Raw genomic sequence first — 24,121 nt, 5'->3', positions numbered from 1 at the left:
AGCCTGAAGAAGTAAAATGGCTTCTCCTATTGCAATTAAACATATCCCTGAATGTATGAATACGTTAACTTGAGTAAATTTGTTTCCATATCTTGTACTGTCACTTCGGCAAGCTCATCGATATATTCAATTTCAATCGTGACAGTTGTTGCGCGCCCAACTTCATTGTGTTTAAACTGCAACTAAGTGTGGCGTCATGTGTGCTGTGGCATCGCCTGAACGAAGAGTAGTATGATTTTCCACATAACGCATAAGGTAGGAAGTCGCAGAAATAATTGTGGTTGTGGTATAATGGTAGGGTTATAATGGTTCTAATTATTATAGTTTTAACATTATGTGTATATGTGAAAGTCTAAAAATCGTAAATATAATAATAATAAAGAAAATAATAAAATAATAATAAAAAGTTTTCATCTAGGAGATGACACGACATACATGTCGCCTATTATACGAAGAAAAAATCTCAGTTCCTGCAACTAAACAGGGACCAGATGAAAACTCGGTGACTAAAAATGATATTTCTGTTATCGCGCGACCGAGAACATTCGTGTGAATATTTAGCTGTGTTAAAAGTCGGCTGAGAGCAGTTAACTGAGTCGAATTTTCTGTAGGAATCCTTCCTGTTCCCACAACTGAGTTTTTGTTAGTCACCCAAGCAACAGAAAATTCAGTTGTACTGAGTTGTTTTTCCACGCAGAAGAGATTCGCTTTAGAAGACATGAGGTTTAGAAGAGATCCCGGAGCAGCCTTTATCTTTGATATCGAGTGTTTACGGCACATATACCTTAGCTTAGCCTCGACGCTGGCGTAATAAGAAGGCATTCTTTTCTCGCTCAAGAATTGTTTTCTTGCCGCGCTGTCTGTTCTCGCTATCTTCCGCGGGTAAAAAAGCCGGAGCATTGTGCACTTTAAGTTATATACCCTCGCGGAGTTACGGCCCAGATCAAGATCGCGGTATCGGAGGACATTGTTCGAAAGTAATAGAATTACGTTGGTGGCACAGACAGGATGCAGTTAAGAGTGCGTGACGCACATAGCGCACTTGCTCCAACCTCTGACTTATAGGCGCGCTGTTTCAACTACGAAATAAGCACGTGCGTTACTCGGCATTTTTAACACATATCCCTCGCGCCAACGCGCGTAAAAGCGTCGGCATTTTACCACATACCATTTACATCGATCATCACACCATAAAACGGCGCAGTCTCGAAATACTGATAATAAATGATAATCGTAAATGCCGAATACGCGGCTGCAACGTATGAGTCAACGCGCGAGTTTCTCGGCTCGCGATACAAGATCAATCGCCGAATATAACGAGTTGACGTCGATCGTTTCTCCGTCCATAAATGCTGCCATAATTATCTGCAAAAAAATCATTAATATTTTAATACGAATTTTGCAACGAACGTTACATCACCTTTCAAGGCGCGGCACTGACCAAATCGTGAGGCGGGACATAAATCGCCTGATATAACAAGCCAACGTCAATCGTTAGTCCACTCATAATTATTGACATAATTATTTGTAAAATAATTGATATTTTAATCCGAGTTGCCACCGATGCGTTGCGTCATTTTTCAAGGTATAACTCCGACCATGAAGCCGATCGTGAAACAGGATCAATCGTCCAACATAACGAGTCAAAGTTAACTGTTAGTCCGCTCATAAGTCTAAGTATTGAGATAATTGAAACAATTGATATTTTAATCCAAACTGCAACGAACGCGCTATATCATTTTTTAAGGTGCAACATTGATCGAACCGTATCATGAAACAGGATCGAAAGTCCAATGTAACGAGTTAACCGTTAACCCGCTCATAAGTCTATCTATAAGTGTTCAGATAATTATTTGTCAAATAATTGGCAGTTCAATCCGAATGATAACGAACGCGTTGCATCATTCTTCAAAGTGTACGGACATCGATTAAATCGTAACGAAATATTTCCGTTCGACGAGAGTATACATTTTTCCTCTCTCACGTGCCGTCACCCCTTCTGAAAAGCATTGAATAACTATGTAAATAATACCTCGCTCCGTTTCTCTAGGCTACGTTACGCGACAGGTAAGATACTCGCAGCTAAAAAGAGGGAAGACGCCGAGCGCCGATCTTTAGTAGGTCGCTCGGTTCCTCCGAGCGTGCTCATCCTGCGACCTGCTGTGTCGCGAAAGGCGAAACGCGCACGGCGATCGCTTCGATCGACCGCTCATGGATCGGGTACCGTAATCTGGACTTATCTTCGGGATACGTCACCGCCGCCGCTACACATCGTCCACGACGGCGGTGAGAACTCGGAGATCTCGCATTTCCATCTCCGTCGCGAGGATTCCCGCGGCGAGCGCGGAAGTCGCCAACGACTCGACCACGTGTCCGCCGATTCGCGAGATCCTTGGCGCGAGGACGACGTGTTGTTCACAGTTCGCCGGGAAGAAGTTCGCGCGCTCCGCCGCGCATGCGTGAGTTTGTAGGTCGCGCGCGCTCGGCCCGCTCCGACAACGCTCGGGCGTTCCCGGCGGCGTTCGCAACGATTCGAACGCGCCCACCGACTCCCGCCACTCGCTCGGCGCGGCGGTCAGTCGGTCGGTCGTACGCGACATACGAGGATCGTGAGGAACTCGCGGGGATTCGCGAGAGGCCGGAGAGAGGACCGCGAGGGATCGTGAAGAGAGGAGCGGCTGGTTAAAGGACTGTCCGACGAAAACGCGAGACCGCTGAGGAAGCGAGCAGGACCACCTGGATTTGTTGCCGGTTACCGCGCGAAGACGAGTCGAAGTCGATCTCTCCTCTCGACCGAGAGCGCCGAGAGATCGATCCGCGCGCGCGAACACGGCAGCTGTCAAAAGTGCGGGACGAAGGGGAACGAGACATGGTGTACGGAAGAGGATTCGACATGGTGGAGACGGTGAGTTTTCATGCTGTCTTCTCTCGCATTGCGCTCGGATTGTGTTTACTCGTGGGATTTCCTCTACGCATGACTTGCGTATTGATAAAAGGATCCGGTAATAAGTACTAAAATTTGGTGATTATTTGCCAGCTGAATATTTGACTACTGTGGCCAAATAATTTCGCTCCACGCACTGAATATACAATATATCTGAACTACGATACTATATATATATATAGTATTGTATGGGCGAAATTAAATTATTCGGTTGCAATAATCAAACATTCGATCGGCAAATATTCCCCAAATTTTAGTACTTACAACCAGATCCTCCTTTTAACTCACGAACTCTTTGCGTCCGGAATCGTCTTGCGCTCGCCTGTGAAACGCTCGGGAAATTCGCCTCAAAATACACGCGTCGGTGTGCGCTTCGACCGTTGTACGTTTAGCGCAACATGGTTGGACTGTCGCTTATCTAGTTACGCCATGTTGAAATTCGTACTGTTTGAAAATTCGCTATGAAACATTCGGCAAGTAAACAGAGGAGATATAATCATTTCGGACGCGATGGATCTTTCGAGCGAAGTCACTCGCGTATTCCGTTGTGAGGAACGGAATTTATATCGTTTACAAGGAGGTTATTCCGATACGGTGACCTTTGTGTCTTCTGGCGAGCAAATCTCGAGAGTAAACACGAGAATTTTATGAACTTTGAAACTTCAGTTAGGTTCCTCTTCCTTTCTTTTTTTTTAACGTCTCGACGATCGTTGAGCTCTCTTCTTCATCTGATGTCGTCAAATTGGAACATACGAGCACACGCGAGCGAATTTGCGATACTATTATTACGTTTCCGGAGCAATAGTGAAATCGTAGCTTTCGTAACACCTGACGTACAATTAAACTTCCTGTTTACGATTTAACTTAAAATTTAATTACGATTAACTTGAAATTTGACTTTTAACTCAACGACGGTGTTTAGTTACGGTATCTTCATTAATGCTCGGAAACCGAGGAGAATCGCTTCGATAGTTCCAAAAGCACCAAGACAATGTTGCGCATAATAAATACAACAGCCCGTTGTTCCTCCATCTTTCAAGACGATAATATAGAAAACGAATGAAAAGTATCGCAAGATCGTATTCGACGTAAACAAGCGTAATGGAAGCGATGAGTCCACGTCAAGGAAAGGACTGTGTCCGATGTTCAGCGCGGTAGCTACGGCCCTGTCGAAGAAAGACATGAAGCCGGCGAGTCGGTCGTACGGAAGGCTAACTTTCGAATCTACCACCACTATAAGACAGGCAACGTCGGTAGTTAGGTACGAGAACCGAGAAATTCACTCGGCTGGTACGTGATGGAAAATTTCGCGGTAAAAACAGAGACGAAATCCACCAGCGGCGGGCCGCGGTTTTCTCGACGGCGCGACTTTTACCGGCCATCGTCTTCCGCAAAATGCTTTTTGCACCTTGACACGTGTCACTGTTCGCACGANTCCCAACATTTTCAATCGCCCTGTATCGTCGCTCCTCTTGCGTTCTCGACCCGTTCAATCGTGTGATTAGAATAAGTTGAGGATTAAATTGGAGGTTGTGTCGAGTTGCTCGATAAATTCGCAGAGATTTCTACGAAAAACTCCAAGTCGAGACTTTTACAGTTAGGCGTAACTTTATTTTTTTCCCCCGTTTCTCTCGATGACCTTCTGTCATCGAAAAAAAAGCGGTCAATACCTTATTGAATAAGATTAATTATAAAAATATCAGTTTTGTATTTTTCATAAGAATAAGAAGCGAATGGACAACCTGTATTGGCACGAAATAACATTACACGTTTTGCTCGTTATTTATACCCGCAAGGTCACGAGATCGATATTCCAAGAAACTTTCATGCTAATGCAAACGTCTTGTCGACTCCATTTCCGGTTTGATTATTTTAATACAATTCAGCGAGCAAAAATCCATGTTAAAGTAATCGCGAGTCATCACTTCGCGTCGAGAGGGAGGAGAGAGAGTTAGTTATGGAAACAGGAGCGTTTCGATACGATATTCGCGCGGCTGTATCTTTTTTGTGATACGGGCGGAAAGACAGCGCGAGGGTACGTTTATAGGTGCACGAGTATGAAACGCGAGCATGATTAAGAGCGTCTTTAGACGCTTTTCCCAGCGACGGAGCTGGACTTTGTTTCTCGAATGAGAAAGAGAGAGAGAGAGATTGCGTTTCGTGCGCCCGATATCGCCGCTGCCGAAAGATAATATTACCATTATTAGTATTGACGAAAATTTTTTTCGATTCAAAGACAAGTAACAAGCAACGCGCGTGAGTGGCAATGATGAAGTCAACGGCTCCTCTTCGCCTCGACAGTGACACTCGACGATGGTGTGAAGTATCGTTTCCCACGGCAAGAGAGAAAGAGAACGAGAGAGAGAGAAAAAAGTTGCCTCGAACGGACGTAGAGTATCGCGTACGATCTGGATTTTCACTTTAACAACGTACAAGCCCGCGATCGACAACGTCCGCGTGTCGACGATATAATCCTAATCGCCTGTATAACCGTCTCTCATTGCACAATATATTTTATCTCGTTTTCGTGCACTTCGCTTATTTTGTTCCGCTCTTACGATCTCTCCCCCCTAGAAATCGTCCGTTACGCAATCGACGGAAAATACGCAATTCTCTCTCTCTCTCCCTCTGTATCCATATAATATCGACGGTCGGCTTTTATATTCAGCGAGTTCCTCCAGTGATTCATTATATTATAAATAATTCATCGTGATAAATTCATTCTGATTTATCTGTCGGGTCGAATTTTTATTAATTTATCGATATCTACGGTGTAAAATACGCTCTCTATCTTTCTTTCTCGCCGGGGATGGAGGAAGAGCGACTCGAATTCGAACTCGTCTCCCCGATCTCGCGTGTTTCTTTGTCCAGGTTATCGGGAGTATTTTCGGTCTACGCGATATGGGAAATGTGTAAGCCTGGTCATACCGTGCGAAACTTATTGTCGGAGATAGCCGTCGGCGCACGTCGTGTCGCGCCGACCCGAGCTCTCGGCCGCGTAAACAGGGTGTAATTAAAAAATGTCAGTAGCCGGTCTTTGTGCCGCGGGAGCATTGTATATAGCAGGCGTCCTTGCCGAGCCAATTCGAAATCCTGTCTCGCGCGGGCTCGCATTAGCGAGGGCGTGGTTGGTCGTTCGTTCCTGGTCCGAGGATAGCCAGCCGCGTAGTAATTGCACCAGACTCGTTTCCACCGCACGACTTTTACGGTTTGTCCCCTCGCGCCTCCCGCCCCCTTTTCCTCTCTTCTCCCCTCTTTCTTTTTCTTCCGACGTCGCGAAACTCGCGCTGGATGTCACACTTCTCTTTCTCTCTCTCTCTTTCTCTCGCCGATCTGCTCTGATTTTCATAACTCGACCGGTATCATTCGATTTGGTCACTACTCGTTCGTGAAATTCCCAGGTATCACCTGAAATTTCAAACTTGATATTATCGGAAAATATCGGGAAATGAGGGAGAGAGAGAGAGAGGGGGAATGAAATATTTCTCTCTCTCTCTCTCTCTCTCTCTCTCTCTCTCGACGTTACATGGATAAAGTGCTTTTAACGAGGAGCTAAAGTCGAGAAAAAGGTCGCGATACGTCTTCGAACTTGATAAATATCATCCTGCTATCATTGTAAAGGTTCTCCACGGCCTTTACCCGGTGCGTTACAATGTGTCGTTATGTGAGGAAAGTTAAAAGATAATATATTGCACGCGAAGTCATTCGCGGGGATATTTCTGTTCGTCGATTTATCGATAGTGCATAAAGTACGTAGGAAACGCTCGACGTCAGGCTTTTTTTTTCCTCCGCCTACGGAGTTATAACGGTCGTTGATATTTATTACGATAAAAGTTCGCTATTTATTGTACATAGCGTCGGAGTCGACGGTACAGAACGCGTCGGTGTATCGATCGTCGGCATGAGGAGCATTTTCGCGAGGCGAATTAAGCCGACTCAAATCCGTTGCGGAACCGTTGCGTGCCCTTTCATTCTTCTCGCCCCCCCCCCCTCTCCTTTTTCTCCCGAATATAAATACAGGCGATTGTTATATAATGTCAAGTTTTTCTCAATCGCGAACATAATACGCATTTAGAAAGAAAGTTCGCGCGTCGTAGGTGGTTGCGTAACGTTCGGCTGCGACGGATACGTTTCGCACGAACGAATTTCGGGGATTCCCAGTAGACACCGCTTACACTGAGAAACCCATTTAGTTGAATCAACTAAATTCTTGTTTGACTATGGGCAAACAAATTTTTTGATTGTAATAACCAAAGTTTGGTTGTCTAAATCGAAGGTGTGATTTTCTGAAGTTTCAGAGGTTTCAAAGAACCAAACTTTTAGTTCAGAGAACTAAACCTTGGTTCTTATAACGAAAAAATTGGTTTGCCCATAGTCAAACAAGAATTTAGTTGATTCAACTAAATGGATATCTCAGTGTAACAGTAACATTACATTAATGGTGTAATTCCCTGTTAAACGGTGCAATTCTGTTACATACAACACGTTATATCGCACTTTATCGTCGAGTGAAAAATTATAACATTAATATAATGTCACTGCCGAGTCGAAATTTGGATGTTACTATTGATGACCTGCACCTATTTAAATGGCCTATGTTAATAAAAAACCTTCGACGATACTGATATTTATCAACTTCTTTCTTGAATCTTTAATTCTACAAATTAATTTTCACGCCGCCTTGAACAACTTATTTTGATACTAAAACGGCGAAATTTCAGACATCGTCGGGTCAAAGTAGCAGTAAATTATATTATTAGAATTTAAATCGAACATATTCTGCTGTCTTATTGCTTTCTCCCTTTTGTACTGTACATGGTGAAAAGGATTTCTTTGGTTTAAGGAATAAAGTTTCCTTAAATGAAATAAATTTGTTTTTTGAGATGGAGCAGACAAATGTTTGATGATACAACAAACAGGGTTGTTTGGTTTCTCAAACAATAAATATCTTTACATCAAATAAAATATATTTTTTGTATTTTCATTCAAACATTGTAACGGGTTGTCACAAACAATAAATTATTTGAAAGAAATAATAATATTACGTTAGAGAAATATTAAAGAATTTTTCTTTGTTTCAGTGCAAGCAATATTGCATATATTATTTCCTCTAAATAATATTGTCTCTTCTATCAAGCAACATGGTTTATTCTAGTAAAACAAACAAATATTTTCATTCAGATAAAATGATATTTGATATTAAATTATGTTGTTTAGATTAAATAAACCAAAATCGAACGATATTAAATTCAGAGATGCCTTTTCTCCTGTGTAGAATTTCAAATTTCACGAAGGAGCGAAATTTTGAATCGAGCTGTCGGTCGGCGTTTCAGGGCTTACCGGGTTATTGGGCGGCCGATTCCGTGGCGTGCGGAGTTCCGAATTGCATAATACGCGTCATAGGGAGGGTTCACGGTATACTAGTTGAACTATGCGGCCGCCTGTGGTACCGTTCTCTCCCGTACTTAAGGGACATGAAAGGTCGTCGATATCGCAAGCGAGATACGGGTGTTGTTGCGCAACCCGTGTCGAACGACCAGCGGCCCTCGCGAGCTCGCGATGTCGAGAGAGTTGCGTGTCGGCACCCGCGATCTACGATCTAGGATCGATCCAGGGTTCGAAATCGAGGACATTAATCAGCGTTCGGCGCTGCGCACGTGGGTGGCCGTTACTGACGCAAATCGCAATGGCTCTTTCTCCGCGGCTGCGTTTACCAGTGTTGCGCGAGGTAAATCGAGCGAGGTCGAAGCTCCTCGGCGTGGAGGCAACGCGAGGCAAGGCGAAGCGAGAGCGCCGGATTTTCGAAAGGCAGCTTCAAAGGTCGATCGCCCCCTTCGATATTTCTCCGTTCCCATCGAGAAAGCGAACTCCGCGCGCGCGCAGTTCATGCTGTCTTACGTAAAAAAAAAAGAAGAAAAAAGAAAAGGGGAAAGAAAAAGGGAAAGACAGGCAAACAGTAAGAAAGAAAGCGACGTCCTGAGAAATGCCACGTGCAAGTTCCCACGATTTATCGTACATGGCGAAGCGTGTCCGCGAATTCTCATTCGCGCGAGTGTAAGTATCGGCGATCGAGACGCGCCGTGCTCATCGAGGTCTGTCGCGTTTTGCTCCTTGTCGTCGTCGTCGAAGACGATCGTCTGATCGTGATATCGACGGATTTATTCGTTCGTGTACGGTCAAATTGTACGATCGATTAATTTCGCTCGTCTCTCGGCCGCTCGTTACGTTAATCTTGGCTCGTCTCGCACGTTGCGCCAGATTCGGTCTCGCTAAGCGAAATTTACGACAGCCATCAAGCGCCGATATCCTTTGTCTTGTCGCTCAGGCGAAGGTGTTCTTCGGGACGCTCTGTTAGCACGCCGCGTCGACGCTCTTGTCGACGCGACCGCGCCACTTCTTCCCTTCGGCACTCTCGAGTGGAATTCATCTCTCAACCCTTTCCTCGAGCGATCTCGAAATCTACGAGTGGCCATCACGCGGTAATAGCTCCGAACGCGCGCTAATGCGCCGTTACTCCGAAGCGCATTTCATCGTTAGTATTTAACACGTCGTTACAAACAACCGAGACTCTGCAGAGGAGGCGACATTCTTGAAATTGGATACTATGAGACGACGTTAGTTCTTGCTAAGATTTCTCTTTTCTCTCTTTCGCTGTTGTAATAGTAAAGAGTATAATTGGAGATGGTTATTCATTTATTTATTTATTTATTTACTTATATAGAGGAAATATTCCTTTAGTATAATAAACTGAGAGAAAAATATTTAAAAGTTTATTTATGGGATATAAAGTTTATTTCACAGAAATAGACCTCGTTTCGGTGTAATAAATTTTATTTCTGTGAAATAAACCTTATATCCTCCATAAATAAATTTTTAAGTATATACCTTTTTCTCAGTATATGTTCGATAAATAAAGTAAAAAGGAAAGAAAAAAATTTTTTTTAAGTAATTATACATTATTGTTATATATAATTGAAATAATTTAAATTTAATTGAATATAATTTGAGTTATCAAAATCTATCAATCAGCAAATCGACAAAGAATCAAAAGCTGTATAAACAAAGAAAGATATACATAGATAAATATAGAAAGATTTATAATCAAAATTGAATATATTTGAGACCTGCAAAAGCTTTTAAAGATTATAGGAATAGGATTATAGGAATATGATTATATTATAGGAATAGAGATATTATATGAGATATGCAGGAAAAAAGTGCTAGATTTAAGTGCTACTTTTAAGTACTTTTTTCTCAGTATATCATACTAAAGCAATATTTCCTTTATATAAGTAAATAATTACTCCAATACTCTTTAGCGAATTTATTTACTTATAGTCAAAGGATTAAAACTTTTGCACAGATCTGATAGTTATCGTTAGTCACTTACGGGATATCACGTTTAGCTATCATACACTTTAAGCGCCTGTAAGATTCGTTCCCCTTCGCGAGAACCTTTGAAATTTTTCTAATGACATTATCTGTAAATTCGTCTTAAGATCACGCGGCAAGATTGCGCAGGTCGAGATCCTTCTCTCAGGATGCGTTCGTAAGTTACGCGCGACGTATTAGGTTATGGTATAACTGGGACGTCGAAGGACGCGTTGGGTCGGCGAAAAGTGCGCGGTTCACACGTTATTCAAAGGCGCGACACGTGCGCGCGGCACCTTTGACACGTCCGCGGCTGTCAGAGCGGCGCTTACGGTTAATTCGCACGACGTCATGCGCGGATTAACTGTACGGGAAGTCATAAGGGAGCGAATACATGCGTCTTGATATCCGAGAGCGACCGGATTCCGCGGCTGCAACGACCGTTGCAGAGCGGCGCAGCGCGATACACCCGCACGGAGGTGGTCGAAAATGCACGTCGCGGCGCGCCGATCAAACGAGGGAAACAATGAAGCAGCGGTTGTAGTACCGCTGCCTACGTTCCAATTACCATGGCCGGCGCCTTACGTACACACAGTCGGCAGATCAAGGAGGCTGTAAGGTGAAATGAATTTAACAAGAATTCGATGAAACTTGCACTACATTATACAATGAAATATTACCTAACTTCTCGTGAAATTAGAAGAAGATTGACTCATTCGAGATATTTGCAACTAGAGTTAATATCCCGTTTAAACGAAAAATAAGATTTTGACAAAAGAAAAAACTACTGATATTAAAGATTGATATGTAGACAAATTTCAGGATTATTGATCATTTTTTTTTATACTCCAGCAGTGGAAAGTTCATAATTTATAATAATACTCGAATAAGACGTTGAACTTGATAACATTTGACCATCGGCAAAGGCAACTAAGATATGACCGGTTGAAATCTTAGTTACTCGGTCACTTTTATCTTCTTCCAGATAGAATAATCTTAAAAACAACATCTCGATGGATTCTTCGGCTTAAACTTACGTCTTTACGGCGACGGCAATTTAAATGCGAAAGCCCTTCGCGTTGGAATCACGTTTCCCGGATGTCGCGCCTTCGCGTACCGAAAGTATCGTATTTATTGATCACAAACCTGACATGTATCCTTATTAGTTCGAAAATTACAACTCTCAGCTACACGGCTGAAGTTGAATTTAATTAAGTTCGCCAATTAAACGCCAACTGGACGCCAACACGAGCGGTTTAACGCTCTCCCTTCCCTTCCCGCTCCCCTATGGGATGCCGTCGAGCTCTGTTTCCTTCATTATTCCGATCAACTCAGTCTAATTTTTGCAGACTGACGCTATCTAAGTACATTATGACGCGTCATTACACGGCACGCGAGTCAAAAAGTCGCGCGCCTCGGAGTGGTTACCATTTACGCGGCTAAATTTAGTTCGAGGAGCATCGCCTCGCGCGGCCGGAGAGTCGACTTTCGCATAATTTTCCTGTAATTTGTCATCGTTCCGATGTCCCGATTTTTTCTTTTTATCTTTTCGCCGGTTAAACGCTACTAGTCGCGCGGTCACAAATGTCACAGCGCATCAAGCGAAAACAGGTCTCGAGTCGATTACTACATTCTAAGTACATTACGTAGGACTCCGGCCCCCCATCCTCTCCCTATCGTCTGTGTGTGTCCTAGCGGCAGAAATAAAAGTGGCAATTAACAGTGCTTACTACCGAGTTTCACGTCGATACGAAGAGAGAGAGAGAGAGAGAGAGAGAGAGACTTGACATTTCTTCGTTCGCTGTCGGCCGATTTGCAATCTTTATCGTCGATTTTCCGTAGCGCGAGGAAGAGTATACTTTCTACGCACACACATACACGCACACGCATACATAATTGTAAAATATTGCATGCTCGCTCCCCTGAGAGTCACGATACGTATAACGCCCATGATCATTTGTTTCTCTTTCAATCTCAAGTCCTTTCGCGTGTACGTACTGTGCGATGGGAGCATATGTAAGATGCTAATGTTTCCCTTGTAAAATACGCGCGATAGTTCCCCGCGAGCAGCAACAATCCGCCGGCTGCTATTGCAATTCGCGTCTCGCTCACGTTCGCTGATGAAGCCGTAACCGTTAATCCTCCGGGACGCTAACGATTCGATTAACACCACGAAATGGATTAGAGCGCACGTCGTCTCGTTTCTCCACGAAGACCGATATGTTTTATTTATTTATAACAAAATCATATACATTATACACAGTACAGAAGATCCATCGCGATGATTGCGTAACTAAATTTTTGGAATTTTCCTTGAGCTTTTCCTTTTTTCTTTTCAGTTGACGAGGAGTTATTGATGTTTCGCGATTGATTTCGGCTCTGAGTTCTCGCGCGATTTTTGCACACGGACAAATATACGCTGCATTTAAATAAATGTTATTCGTCTCAAATATTTTATAAGTTTATCGGCAAATATATCATAAATTCATTGTAAACATCAAGTTTGTTTATAATATATTTTGAATCCTCCAGTAAATTTGGTGACTTTAATCAAGAATATTAAATTAAAACGCACTACGATTTGGTTATTCGAATTAATCGAATTTAACTATTCTACGATAAAGTTCATATAATATCTTTGAGAAGAAAATAAATCCTTCTTCTAAGTACGTGATAATGAACTTTTCTGAAATTTGTGGTAAATATATTTCAAGAAAGTATTCTTTATTGAGAATAATTATACTATAAAAAATTCTGTGTTAAAACGGTCCACTGAAAGTTTTGTGGACCCTTTGTAACGCAACATTTTGTGTATATTAGTTAAAAGAAAGAAAGTAAAGTAAGTGAATAATCGTTTTTCTTAGCAGCGGACTATTTCTCTTATACGGGAGAAAGAGAGAGATTTTCCGGCGGTCCTAATTCGCGACTTCTTCCTATGATCGCACAGAGGCGTAATCGCGCTTTCTTCCAATTCCGCCGTGGTTATGCTGCGTACGCCGTGGTATTTACGCGTGGCTACGTGATCCTCGCGTACGTGGGCAACCGCGCCGCAACCGAGTTTCTTCGGTACGTGACTTTACCGTTAGGCCGCTTCTCCGCTTCTTCTGTCCGCGAGTTGCCTACATACGGAGCACACTATACAGCCACTACACGCGCGCGTTTAATGAACGAGTTTTCGACGCTGCCTCCTCTCCGCCGGAGAGTTTTTACGTCGTCGGCTGAATACGAGCGAGCGATCGATGATCCGCAATAAACTACGAGCCAGCGAAATTTCTCCGACTCGATCGTCCTGCAGGCGGGATTCTCAGCTGGAGGAAGATCTCGAAAACTCGTTAACACGCCCACTTCGCGTAAACAATGAAAAGTTTAACACATTTCATATGCCCCAAACGGTCCATTCAATTTTTTACGTCAATTTAACACAAGGTAAATATGTTGAAAATTAAAGCAAATATTATGTTGCAAATTAACAAAACATTATAATACGTTAATCGTTATTTTAATATTTACACATGCCGAATATCGACACAACACAAAATGTTGAGATAACGTTAATATAATATACATAATATATTAAATTAACACACGGGTATGTTAAAAATTTAATGTAAGAATTTTACACACTTTTTGCAAGAACCGGTTTTAATACAAATATACAATTTTTTTTACTGTGCATTTACATTTGCACGATGGCGATATATAATTTCCTGAAATTATTTCTTTATTTACCAGAGGCTTGAGAAAAAATTGGTTGGATTGTTATCAATAACGGGACACTGCACAATATATTCAAAGTATTCGTCGTTGTTATCCACTACATTCTGCCACGTCTCAAGTAACTGTCTAATTCCGCCTCCGCAAAATGACTCATCTTTCAAATCAATGTAGTCATCGACGAAAAAAGTTTGCAAAGCTTTACACACTTTCGCAAGTAATTAAAAATGTTTTGCTACGTTGATATAAAAATCGATAAAAAATTAATATACACGGTGATAGCAGATGCGTCATATGACAAATTTCAGTTTCGAAATACCGAGGTATTTTGCAGAGAAAACATTTCCCGGGCCTCAAACGAGGCCCACGCGCGTAAATATTTACGCAGGTCGCAGTCGCGGCACATACATTTTTTCAGTATTTCTCATTAACAATACGATCCCGATGCGAGAGAAGATCTCTTACGATTCGAGAGAGAGAGAGAGAGAGAGAGAGAGAGAGAGAGAGAGAAAGAAAGAGGGAGGGGGTTATGCAGGAGCAACAAGAGCGCGAGAGGCATCGCCGAGAGGGAGAACACGAGTTTCATTTGAATAGAATAGGTCGATAGTGATTTACGATACTCGATGCCGTACACATTCGTGACCGTTTTCCATTTCTCCCGCGCCGAGCTCTTTGCCGCCCCCGCTCTCTGCCTCTTTATGAGCCCCGTGCGCACGTCGATATCAGAAAATTCAGGTATGCCCCGCACACATATATGTGCCTGCGATTCGTCCGCGGTGGGAATGGTGGAAACGCGATCGGTGTTTGCGACGGTCGGGTTAATTGAAAAGACACGTATGTGAAAGTCGAACGTAAGCGTTTTCTTCGGGCGCGATATCGCGTGCTCCTTGGCGTCTCGCGGGCGAAAAAAAACGCCAACGAGCGCGCTGTCGCGCTCCTTTCTCTCGCCTTGTGATTCGACGCTGTCGAATTGCGCAATTGTTACTTAGCACTTAGTCGGCGAATATCTGTCGCGACGGGCTCGCGTGGATTAATTTATTCGCCGGCTGCGTTAACACCACCGACCTCTCGTGGTCGGCCCACCCCGCGCGGTACCTTTCTCGCAACCGTATCCGCCGCTCTCTGCCGGCTAAAGCGCCGATTATTTATAAATAATCGGCCGTAAACAACATTATGACGTCGATAACGTAAAACGGTGCGATCACAGCGTCCGACTTCGCAGCCCTTTCTTCATAAATTCCACGCGTAAACTTCGCAGCCCGTGATATCGTGCGACGTTAATATCCGCGAAAGTATCGGATACGAGAAAAAAGTGTTCGCGTAAAAGTCGCGGGTAAAGAGGGAGGGGGAGAGAGGACAGTCGTGCGGCCGTAATAGCCGTGTTTTACACGCGGCTAAGCCGTTGTTAGGGAACGACAGTGCGACGCGGTAATTCCTTCAAAACGGGAATCGATACACACGTTAGTCTCGGCGTAAGTGGCGTGTAATGGGAGCGGGCGGGAAAATTATGATTTTTATTATTACGCGCTGTACGTACGTACAGGGAGGCGTAATGCGCGCCAGACTACTCGACGCCGAAGAATGAAACTTTGTCGTGTGAAGTTATGCGCGAACCGGCGCGCACTCACGTGCAACGGTATCTCCTGAGCGCGCATCCGCGACGCGCGGCCCGTCTGACTTTGACGAGCCTCGTTCACTTAGAAAACGTCGATTGCGCGTAGCGGAAAAAAGTGCCGGTAACTAGCTGTTCTCATAGGGCACGCCTGGTGCAACAAGCGCGCGCAATTACCGCGCGGAAATTAAATTTGCTCGGACTCTCGACCTCCCCTCCCCCCNCCCCCCCACCTACTGGTTAATTCAGTCGTTGTGCGAAACGTCACCCTTGAAAATCCAAGGGAACTGTCGCGTGTTATCTTACAGTCTTTCTGTTCGTAGCATCCACGTGAATCTTTATATAAATCTTACGAAATTAACATGTGAAATAAACGAAAAATTACCTAATAAGAGAGAGAGAGAGAGACAGAGAGTAGGCGTCTTTGTTGGATATCGGACTAGCGATAATTTTAATATTTTCTATTCTTGTTTTATTCTTTTTAATCATCGCGCATCCAACATCCAGCTACTACAGCCAATTTCTCTCCCCCCTCTCTCTCTCTCTTTCTCTGTCTCTCTTATTAGTTGTTTACTTTCAAAGCCTTCGGTACTTTTCCTCGTTTGCGAAAAATTAATGTGCGAAATTGGCTCGCGAAAATTAACGAACTCCAAAACTTGAAAATAACAAATACCGTCGAAAAGAATGTTTACATTTCCTTGAAGTAATTTATCCTTCATTTAATTATTCTTCGTACGATTCATCTTCGATATTTTTTTTCTTGCTTCGGGCGCAACTGAAGACGCGAAAAACGCCGATCGATTGCGGCGGTCAGGATGGCAACACGCGTATCCTACTTGGCGCGAACACACGGAGGCGGGTTCTCAGAACGGGAGACCATTACCGGTACACGGTCGCGTACTGATATCTCAATACGTGCCCTTAGCTCGAATCCATTATAATGCCCTCGAGCGCGAGGACAATCGTCGCGCGGTCGTGTAGAGCGAGAAAGAGAGGAGAGAGCCGTTCGGTATTGCTCCACGAGAGAGAACAGCCATCCACCAGCGCGTTCCAAGAACGCCTCCTGGAGTCCTTTCCCTGCGAGAGTTCTCACTTTTACGCGACCCACCCGCTACGAAGAATTCGCCCCCGCTCCCACCACATTGCTTCTGCATTGTCGCGAAATTTACGTTCGCTCAATTAGAAATGGACATTCAGAAACGGGTTTCGGAAGGAGATACTTTGTCACGAGAGCGACACTTTGTCAGGGAATTTCGTGCCGGGAATAAGAGTTTTGTTAAATTAACATGGCAATGAAAGAACGAATGAAACACGTTTTGTCGCGGGAAACTGAACTTGGTTCATAAAAATGGGAAAAAAATAAGTTCCGTTACCTTCAATCAAAACGCGTTTGTCTCGCTTATTGTCACGCTAATTCACTCACTCTTTGTTCTCCGTACGAAGATGATCGCACATCTCAGGTGTTCAAAACACCTGGAAACGAGTCACGGAACGAGGTATTTTCTCGTGAGAGCGATACTTTATCGGGAAATTTCGATTCGCGCAGGAAATAAAGTTAGAATCAATAGTGAACAAACGAAGCGCGTTTTGATTTTGCAAGGAAACCGCTTTCCCTCAGCTAAAATGCGTTTCGTTTGTTCATTTTTGCTCTAATTCAACCAATTTTATTCTCTGGATGCGAAGATGATCTCTCAGCTGGTCGAGGCGGGTAAAGAAACGAATTTCAGGATAAGATATTTCGTCGCTCTCGTGACACTTTGTCAGAAAATTCCGTCCCGAAGATGATCGCGCGTCTCTCAGGTGTTGAGGACGACTTTATACCGCTGTATCTGCGCGCCGGTAGATAGCCCGAGGCGAGTCGGTCGTGGCCGCGCGTTTCATCGCACATTTATATTTCAATGTAAGAAGCGATAAGGGCGAGACTTCTGAAAAATGCCGCGGGCCGCGTCATCGTCGCGACGCTCGCGATTATTCGATTTCGCGCGCTCGTCGCGCCGTCATTTCACGGGCACGTCGATAAAAGCGCGCACGCATCCCGGAGGAATACGGGGGGGACGCACTTTATGGACGCGAATTATCGTGTCGGTACGTCGCCGTAAACATGGCGACGTTATGTCTTCAGCAGAGAAGCACCGGCGCCGCTCTTCGCCGTGCCGCGTTTCGCTCGCCCCCGCTGCAATGCTGTGCGCTTTTGCGGCACATTTTCTTTTTTAGTTACTTCTTTTCGCGCGACACAACCCGATTTGTTCGCCTCGGGCGAGAGAGTATGACAATGGTAGGGTTACGTGGGTAGCGGGCGAGAAAACTGCGCAACTCCTACGCGAAAGACTTTCCAGTCTTCCGAGAAGCAGTGCGCTTTGGAACACGCACTTATTCGGTCGCGATTTTTCTTCCCTCTCTCTCTTCCTTTCTGTCTACGTTGGCCTCCCTCGCCTCCCTCGCTGTTCCACTCGTTGAATGCTGAAATCGTGATGTCGCAAACGAGCCCGCTTATCCGAACACGCGCGGACGAAGGCGCGCAAAACAAGATCGGCGAATTCGCCGGAAAAATGGAACCACGTTCCCATGGTGCGAGAGAGACAGAGAGGGAGAAAGCGAACACTTGCGCATTATCTCAGTTCCGCGCGAGGCTCGCCGATGACGATGGTCCGGCATAACAGAGCGTATAAAGAGGATGATAAAATGATACCGAAATAAAATGATACAAGTCAAATGTATTAAATAAACTTCTCGGAGCAAAATGTGCGTCACAAGAGATCTAGCTCGCCGATCGGACGCCGTCAAAGTCCTCTTCTTTCCCTTCTTTAAACGGCAAACAGTTACAAATTATAGGCCCGCGCGATACACATTAGGCACCTCGTAGATCGGAGGAAAAAATTCGCCTTGGCGGTTGCCAGGCCTATTGGCGACTTCAGCGAGTGACATTTACAAATTATTATAATCGTTTCGCGTTTAACTTATCATACGCTGCTCTTTTTCCCATGCTTTTTCGATGTTGCATCGGCTTCGCTCTCTCTTTTTCCCCCTCCTCGCTCTCTCTCTCTCTCTCTCTCTCACTTCCTTTCTCTACTCTCTTTCTCTTTCTCTCTCCCGATCCAAGAAGACCAATCTACGCTCGATCTCGGCGCAGGAGTTCGCGAGAGGTGGTTCCTCCGCGTATGCGAGCCACGGGCTCTTTGCCATTGAATTAAACATAAGTCAGTGCGCGCATAAAATATGCCGCGAACGTTACCGGCACGCCGGTTGTAAAACGCGACTCGATAGGTGTACCCGCGCGATGTGCAGCTTTTCGGAGGAAAAGAAAAGAAGTCCGGCTTCGTCGGTTCTCGCAGGACGATGTCGTACGGGCACGAGNCCCCCCCCCCCCCCCTCTCACTCTCTCTCTCTCGTCGAGGTTCTTTTGTCTTTCGAATGCGGGATTCATCCGTTACTTCATCGCGATTAAAGCGTACTTACGTTTAACGAAAGGAAATTGTCCCCGGGAAAATTAATGGCTGTATTTAGGACGGGAAACTGAGTAACTTCTCGTTTTACCGAGGCGACGTGTGCGCGCACAATCAGCGAGCTCGTAAGACCCATTTGTACCTGTCTGCCTGCGATATAACGCAATACAATGAGCATTGAATCAAGAAAATAATGCGAACGAGTGTTCATCGCGTGGCTGTCGTGTCGCGCGTCTCTCGATATGATCGAGAAAAAGAGAGAGAGAGAGAGAGAGAGAGGAAAAGAGAAGAGAAAGATAGAGAAAAAGAGAAGGGACTGCATTTCCGGAGTGCATCGCGCGCGCGCAGTCGATGTACCGTTGCGGCTCGCATCCATCGCGATAAAGCGCGGAGACCCGGCGAGACCGCCGTAATTATCGTCATTACCGTCGTTACTTGGTGTAGCCACGGATATTCGCCCCTCGGGCCTCCTCGTTCTCTCGTCTCGCTTCGGATCGCCGCTTATTAACGAATAAATTATGTCATAACGGTTCGATCGGCGATACGCGCGCGGCTACGTGCTCTCTGATGCCATTCACGTGTGCTGTGCTCTTATGCTAATCACATGCTCTCTCGCAGCGAGAAAAGTACATTGAGCAATCGAAACTAGTTCAGCAGCGCGGAATTCCGCGATCAATCTGGCGCCGCCGAAGTCTGTCCGTCGTCCTCCGTAGCGAAACGCCGACGCCACGAGAGAACGTCCGATTATGACGAGGGAGGGAGGATCGATTTCGACTTGTCAAACGTTGCTGGACAGCCGATAGTTCGCAACTTGGGAGAGAAAAGTTTTTTTTAGGACGGTCGCATTACGAATTCGTACATATGCCGGCCGGTCAATTGATACCCTCGAAATGCCGGGGCAGACTTTTTTAAATTTAGATGTTCGTTACTGAGGCTAATTATACTTTCTCAGTCGGGCAATCGTTATTCTTCTGTCGGGACTTTTCGATGTCGTCGGGTATCAATTCGGGATCCAAGCTTCGCACTGAGAAACCCATTGAATCAACTAAATTCTTGCTTGACTATGCGCAAGCCAATTTTTTGATTGCAATAACCAAAGTTTGGTTGTCTAAATCGGAGGTTTGGTTCTCTGAAGTTTCACAGGTTTCAAAGGACCAAACCTTTGGTTCAGAGAAATAAGCCTTGGTCCTTAACTAAAAAATTTGTTCTCAGCGCGGAATGCAATCTCTTACGCATTATCATGAAATTTTTATTCTTAGTTTATTTAACTTATTTAATTAATTTTTCCCTTTTTTATTTTGTATTTATTTCTGGCTTATGTTATATAAGTTGATTAGCTTACTTTACTTATTTTTCTACTTCATTTATCCGCCTATTTCATTTATTTCGGAATATAGAATTATAGATTAATCTAAATAAACTTAATGAACTCTAGATAAAAGAGAGCGGGTACGCGTGTCTAAAATTGCTTGCTTTATTTCTGGACGACTTCGACGAGAAATTTCAGAGCTTTCAATTAACACTCTCATGTCTGAATATCGCACAATGCCATTCGCGTGTCGCAACATTTGTAATATATTATTAGTAGTATCAGAGAGATACGTACACGGGTGCGTAGCAATGTATTCTTTGTGGAGGCTACAACGTCGTTCCGTCCCCCTCCCACGTCCGGCTCTTCATCCTCCTCCTTGTCGGCGGGCTGTATTCACTCATCGAGCTATTCACAGTCACCTCATAACTGGAGGTGTAACCGCCCCTCGTTCCGCCGTTCTCTTTCTCTCTCTCTCTCTCTCTCTCTCTCTCCTTTTCTTGTATCTCTTTCTTTCTCGGTTCCCTTTCGCGAGATGCAGGCATTCCTTCCTCATCGCACGCACACATGCGGCCGTACATCGGAGAGAGAGAGAGAGAGAGAGGGGGAGAGAGAGGTAGTCGTACCTCTACCGGGCAGAACGAACCGGCAGCTTCAAGGTCGGTCACTTCGGGTTTTCCAAATCGTGGTCCTACATGACGGGCAACTTCCTATCGCCGTCCTCGTCTCGCCCGTGAGCCCCGATGGGTGCGGAGCCGGCTGGAACGAGCGCGAAAGGGGCGAGGAGAGAGAGAAGAGGGACAGAGAGAGAGAGACGGAGAGAAAAAGAGAGGAAGAGAGAGAACTGCGTCGATGTAATTCGACGACAAAAAGTCGCATAACCACTCGGCGGTGACCCTTCGGTATCGGTATCGGTGCGATCGAAATGTGGAACACGTGCGAGAATAGAATTCGACTAGTACGCGCATATCACGGGCGTTGAAGTCACCATCTCGGCGTGTGCGCGCTCTCGAGAAATCAAATAGAAAGGAATTCGCGACAGGATCAGCCGGAATAGTTATTCGCGAGCGGGTCGCGTCCGCCAAATTGACGATATTTGGCATTTGTTTGCGTGTCGAGACGCGCTCTATGTTATGATCACGACTCGTTCTCGTGAAAATTCCACACTCGGGACACGAGAGTCCAGTTCGAAACTCGTCGGTTTCGGCCGGTTAATCTGGAGAAACGCCGATTCTCAGCCGATTCGTTGTAGCACGAATACATTTTGCAGTTACGCCCAGCTCTTAACTCATCCGCAGTCGCGATATCACCAAATCTGACTGACATCATTCCCGGCGTCGATATTTAAAATGTCGCCGGCGGGAGACAAACGGCGGGAGAAAAAACGGCCCGTCGATTAATTATACACAGTTCATCACACACGCAACTGAAATGGAATGTTTATCTCGATTATGAGTCGCGTAATAATAAATTCTACAGACAACTGTTACAACGGAACGATTTATGATACATAATATGTACAGGAGAAATCAATATTCTCCTTCTTTATACTCGAACGAGCGGAAACAGGAACAAAATTCCGAAACGGATTTGTCTGTCGAAGTCAAAATTCCTCTCGTCTCTCTCATTCTTTCTCCCTGCCAGAGTTCAGTTCACCATGAAGGAACCTGAGTTTTTTTTTCTTCCTACACCGATCAATCCCGCGATAGATCGACCGCACGTCGGAGAGTGGTCCGAATTAAAGTGTAGCGTTTTTTCTTCTTTCGCACCGGCGGTTAATCTCCTCGGGCGGCGTGAGGTTCCGCGTCGCAAATGACAAGGGGCGCCTTTGAATGCGGAAGCGCGTGCCTGTCGAAATCGCATGTTTATTACCATAGCGATTTCTCGCCAAACCACCTCTCCTCCGGTGGCACACACGTACCGACGGCAGAACGAGACGCAATTTTAAGTCGCTACATTTGTTGTTATTATCCGCCACCGATGCAGAGGGATTTAAAATCCCGACTACTTTCCATCGAGCTCGGTCCCGACTTTAGGCACCGGAATCAACGATCGAGATCCTTGTAAATATTATCCCCGAACATCCATCGTGCATAAAAATAATATTCCGAGTATACGGATTTTGTAGAGCGGCCGTAAGAAAAATGCCCGAGGATGAATATCGGCGCGCATCGTCGAAAATAAATTAACTCTTCGGGGGATTATTGTTCTTTTATAATTCTTCAACCGTGCCGAGCGCACAGAAATATGTACAGCGCAGTACAATATATAATAACAAGGCGAATACCGATAGTCCTGATAAGTCTGGACAAAAAAATAACCTTGGAGGGAGAAAAAAATCATTTTGCATAGTATCTGTTGAGCGAAGTTATCGAAATCCCTAAGCACCTTTCGCGCATATTTTTCAAATCGGTGGAGTGATATTGATTCGTATCTCTTTTGAGAGCGCTGCTCACATGCTTCTCACATATATAAATGACCGAGCATACAAAATACAAGTTCTCCTCTGTATAATTTTCGCTACAAAACGGAGAGAACAGAGTGCCGCAGCGATTTTCTTTTTAATCCTCATGACTTGTAAATTCAACGGTAAAATCTCATGCCGAGTTTCACGGTGTGAGAAAAAACACGCCGCTCTCTCACGCGTCTCTCACGCATGCGTTCGCAGCGTCAAATCGATTATGCGCCGCACTCTTTCGCGATTGCAACGCGCCGTTGCAGCGTACGCGCGCGTGCGCGTGGCCACGTGAAGCAAACACATGTGTACGTAAGACATTACAGCCGCGGCAAGGGCGATGCGTGGGCGGCAAAGTGTTATTAATAGCGTACACCGTCGATATATCGGCTATGGGCGGCGCAGCGATGCGCAATAATGAGGCAATTATTAACGAGAGTCGATTAGCGGTCGTGAGAGCGCGGATGCTCGAGGAGGAAGTGGGGAGAGAGAGAGAGATGGAGAGAAAGATAGTTACCTCAGCGAATTTTCCGCAAAATGATCACGTGCGATCGTTATGTAAGTCTCGTGTGACATTACCACGTGGCGTCGTGTTGTTTTCTCGGTTATCGACTCGAATGTTTCTTTTGTTTTAATATTCATCCGCATCGACATTCGTCGGCTATTTATAATTTAAGGTATGATTTTTCAATTGCTCATCGAGGCGCTATGTTACCCCAAGGAAGCGATAATTGGGGAGAAAATCGCCTCCGGACAATATCATTAACAAGAAGAAAGTCGAGTCAAAATTATAGTTTTATTGGAAAAACCGTTTGCTCCCAATTTTTCCGTGGATTTTTTTGGTTTCTCGCTTTTCCTAAAAGTAAATGGCAGTTTTTAATCGAACGCATGTGATGTTCTTTTAAGCGAAGTTTTGTACTCTTGGGAAAGGCAGAAACCGAAAAAATCTGCCGGAAAAATGGGGGAAAGGCGGTTTTTCCTAAAATTTCAAAACTATACATAAAAATATCGTCGCCGCCGATTAGCGAATAATTATTCGAGAGATCTTATTATCCGGAAACAAAATTTCCTCTTATTATTCGCGAGAAATTTAATTTTCAACGTCGTCGCGTGCATCGTTAAGTCAGCAGTGCGCGTGTCAATTACACGTTCTCGTATTTGCGGCCTTAACATGTGACAAGTCGCGCGCATTCGGGCTCGTGTGAGACGCTAAGAGAAATGAAACGCGACTGAAACTGACATCACCATTGAGCGAATGGAAGGAATGCGATCG

At 44.7% G+C, this 24,121-nt stretch overlaps 1 protein-coding gene across 1 annotated transcript in view; it reads left to right on the top strand.

The window, feature by feature from the left end:
* Window positions 1-2,584: 2,584 nt before the first annotated feature.
* The window catches only part of LOC106742659 (DNA-binding protein D-ETS-4), a 50,601-nt gene continuing 29,064 nt past the window's right edge, over window positions 2,585-24,121 (top strand). Inside the window, exon 1 of the mRNA XM_014615830.1 lies at window positions 2,585-2,905. Coding sequence (XP_014471316.1) covers window positions 2,870-2,905 — 36 coding nt within the window. The 5' untranslated portion in view covers window positions 2,585-2,869. The remainder of the gene's footprint in view (window positions 2,906-24,121) is intronic.

Source organism: Dinoponera quadriceps, unplaced genomic scaffold, assembly GCF_001313825.1.
Source record: "Dinoponera quadriceps isolate SergipeBrazil2010 unplaced genomic scaffold, ASM131382v1 scaffold832, whole genome shotgun sequence".
In the NCBI taxonomy this organism is placed as follows: Eukaryota; Metazoa; Arthropoda; class Insecta; order Hymenoptera; family Formicidae; genus Dinoponera; species Dinoponera quadriceps.
Note: the sequence above shows the minus strand (reverse complement) of the source record. Positions and strands in the feature narration are given on the sequence as shown.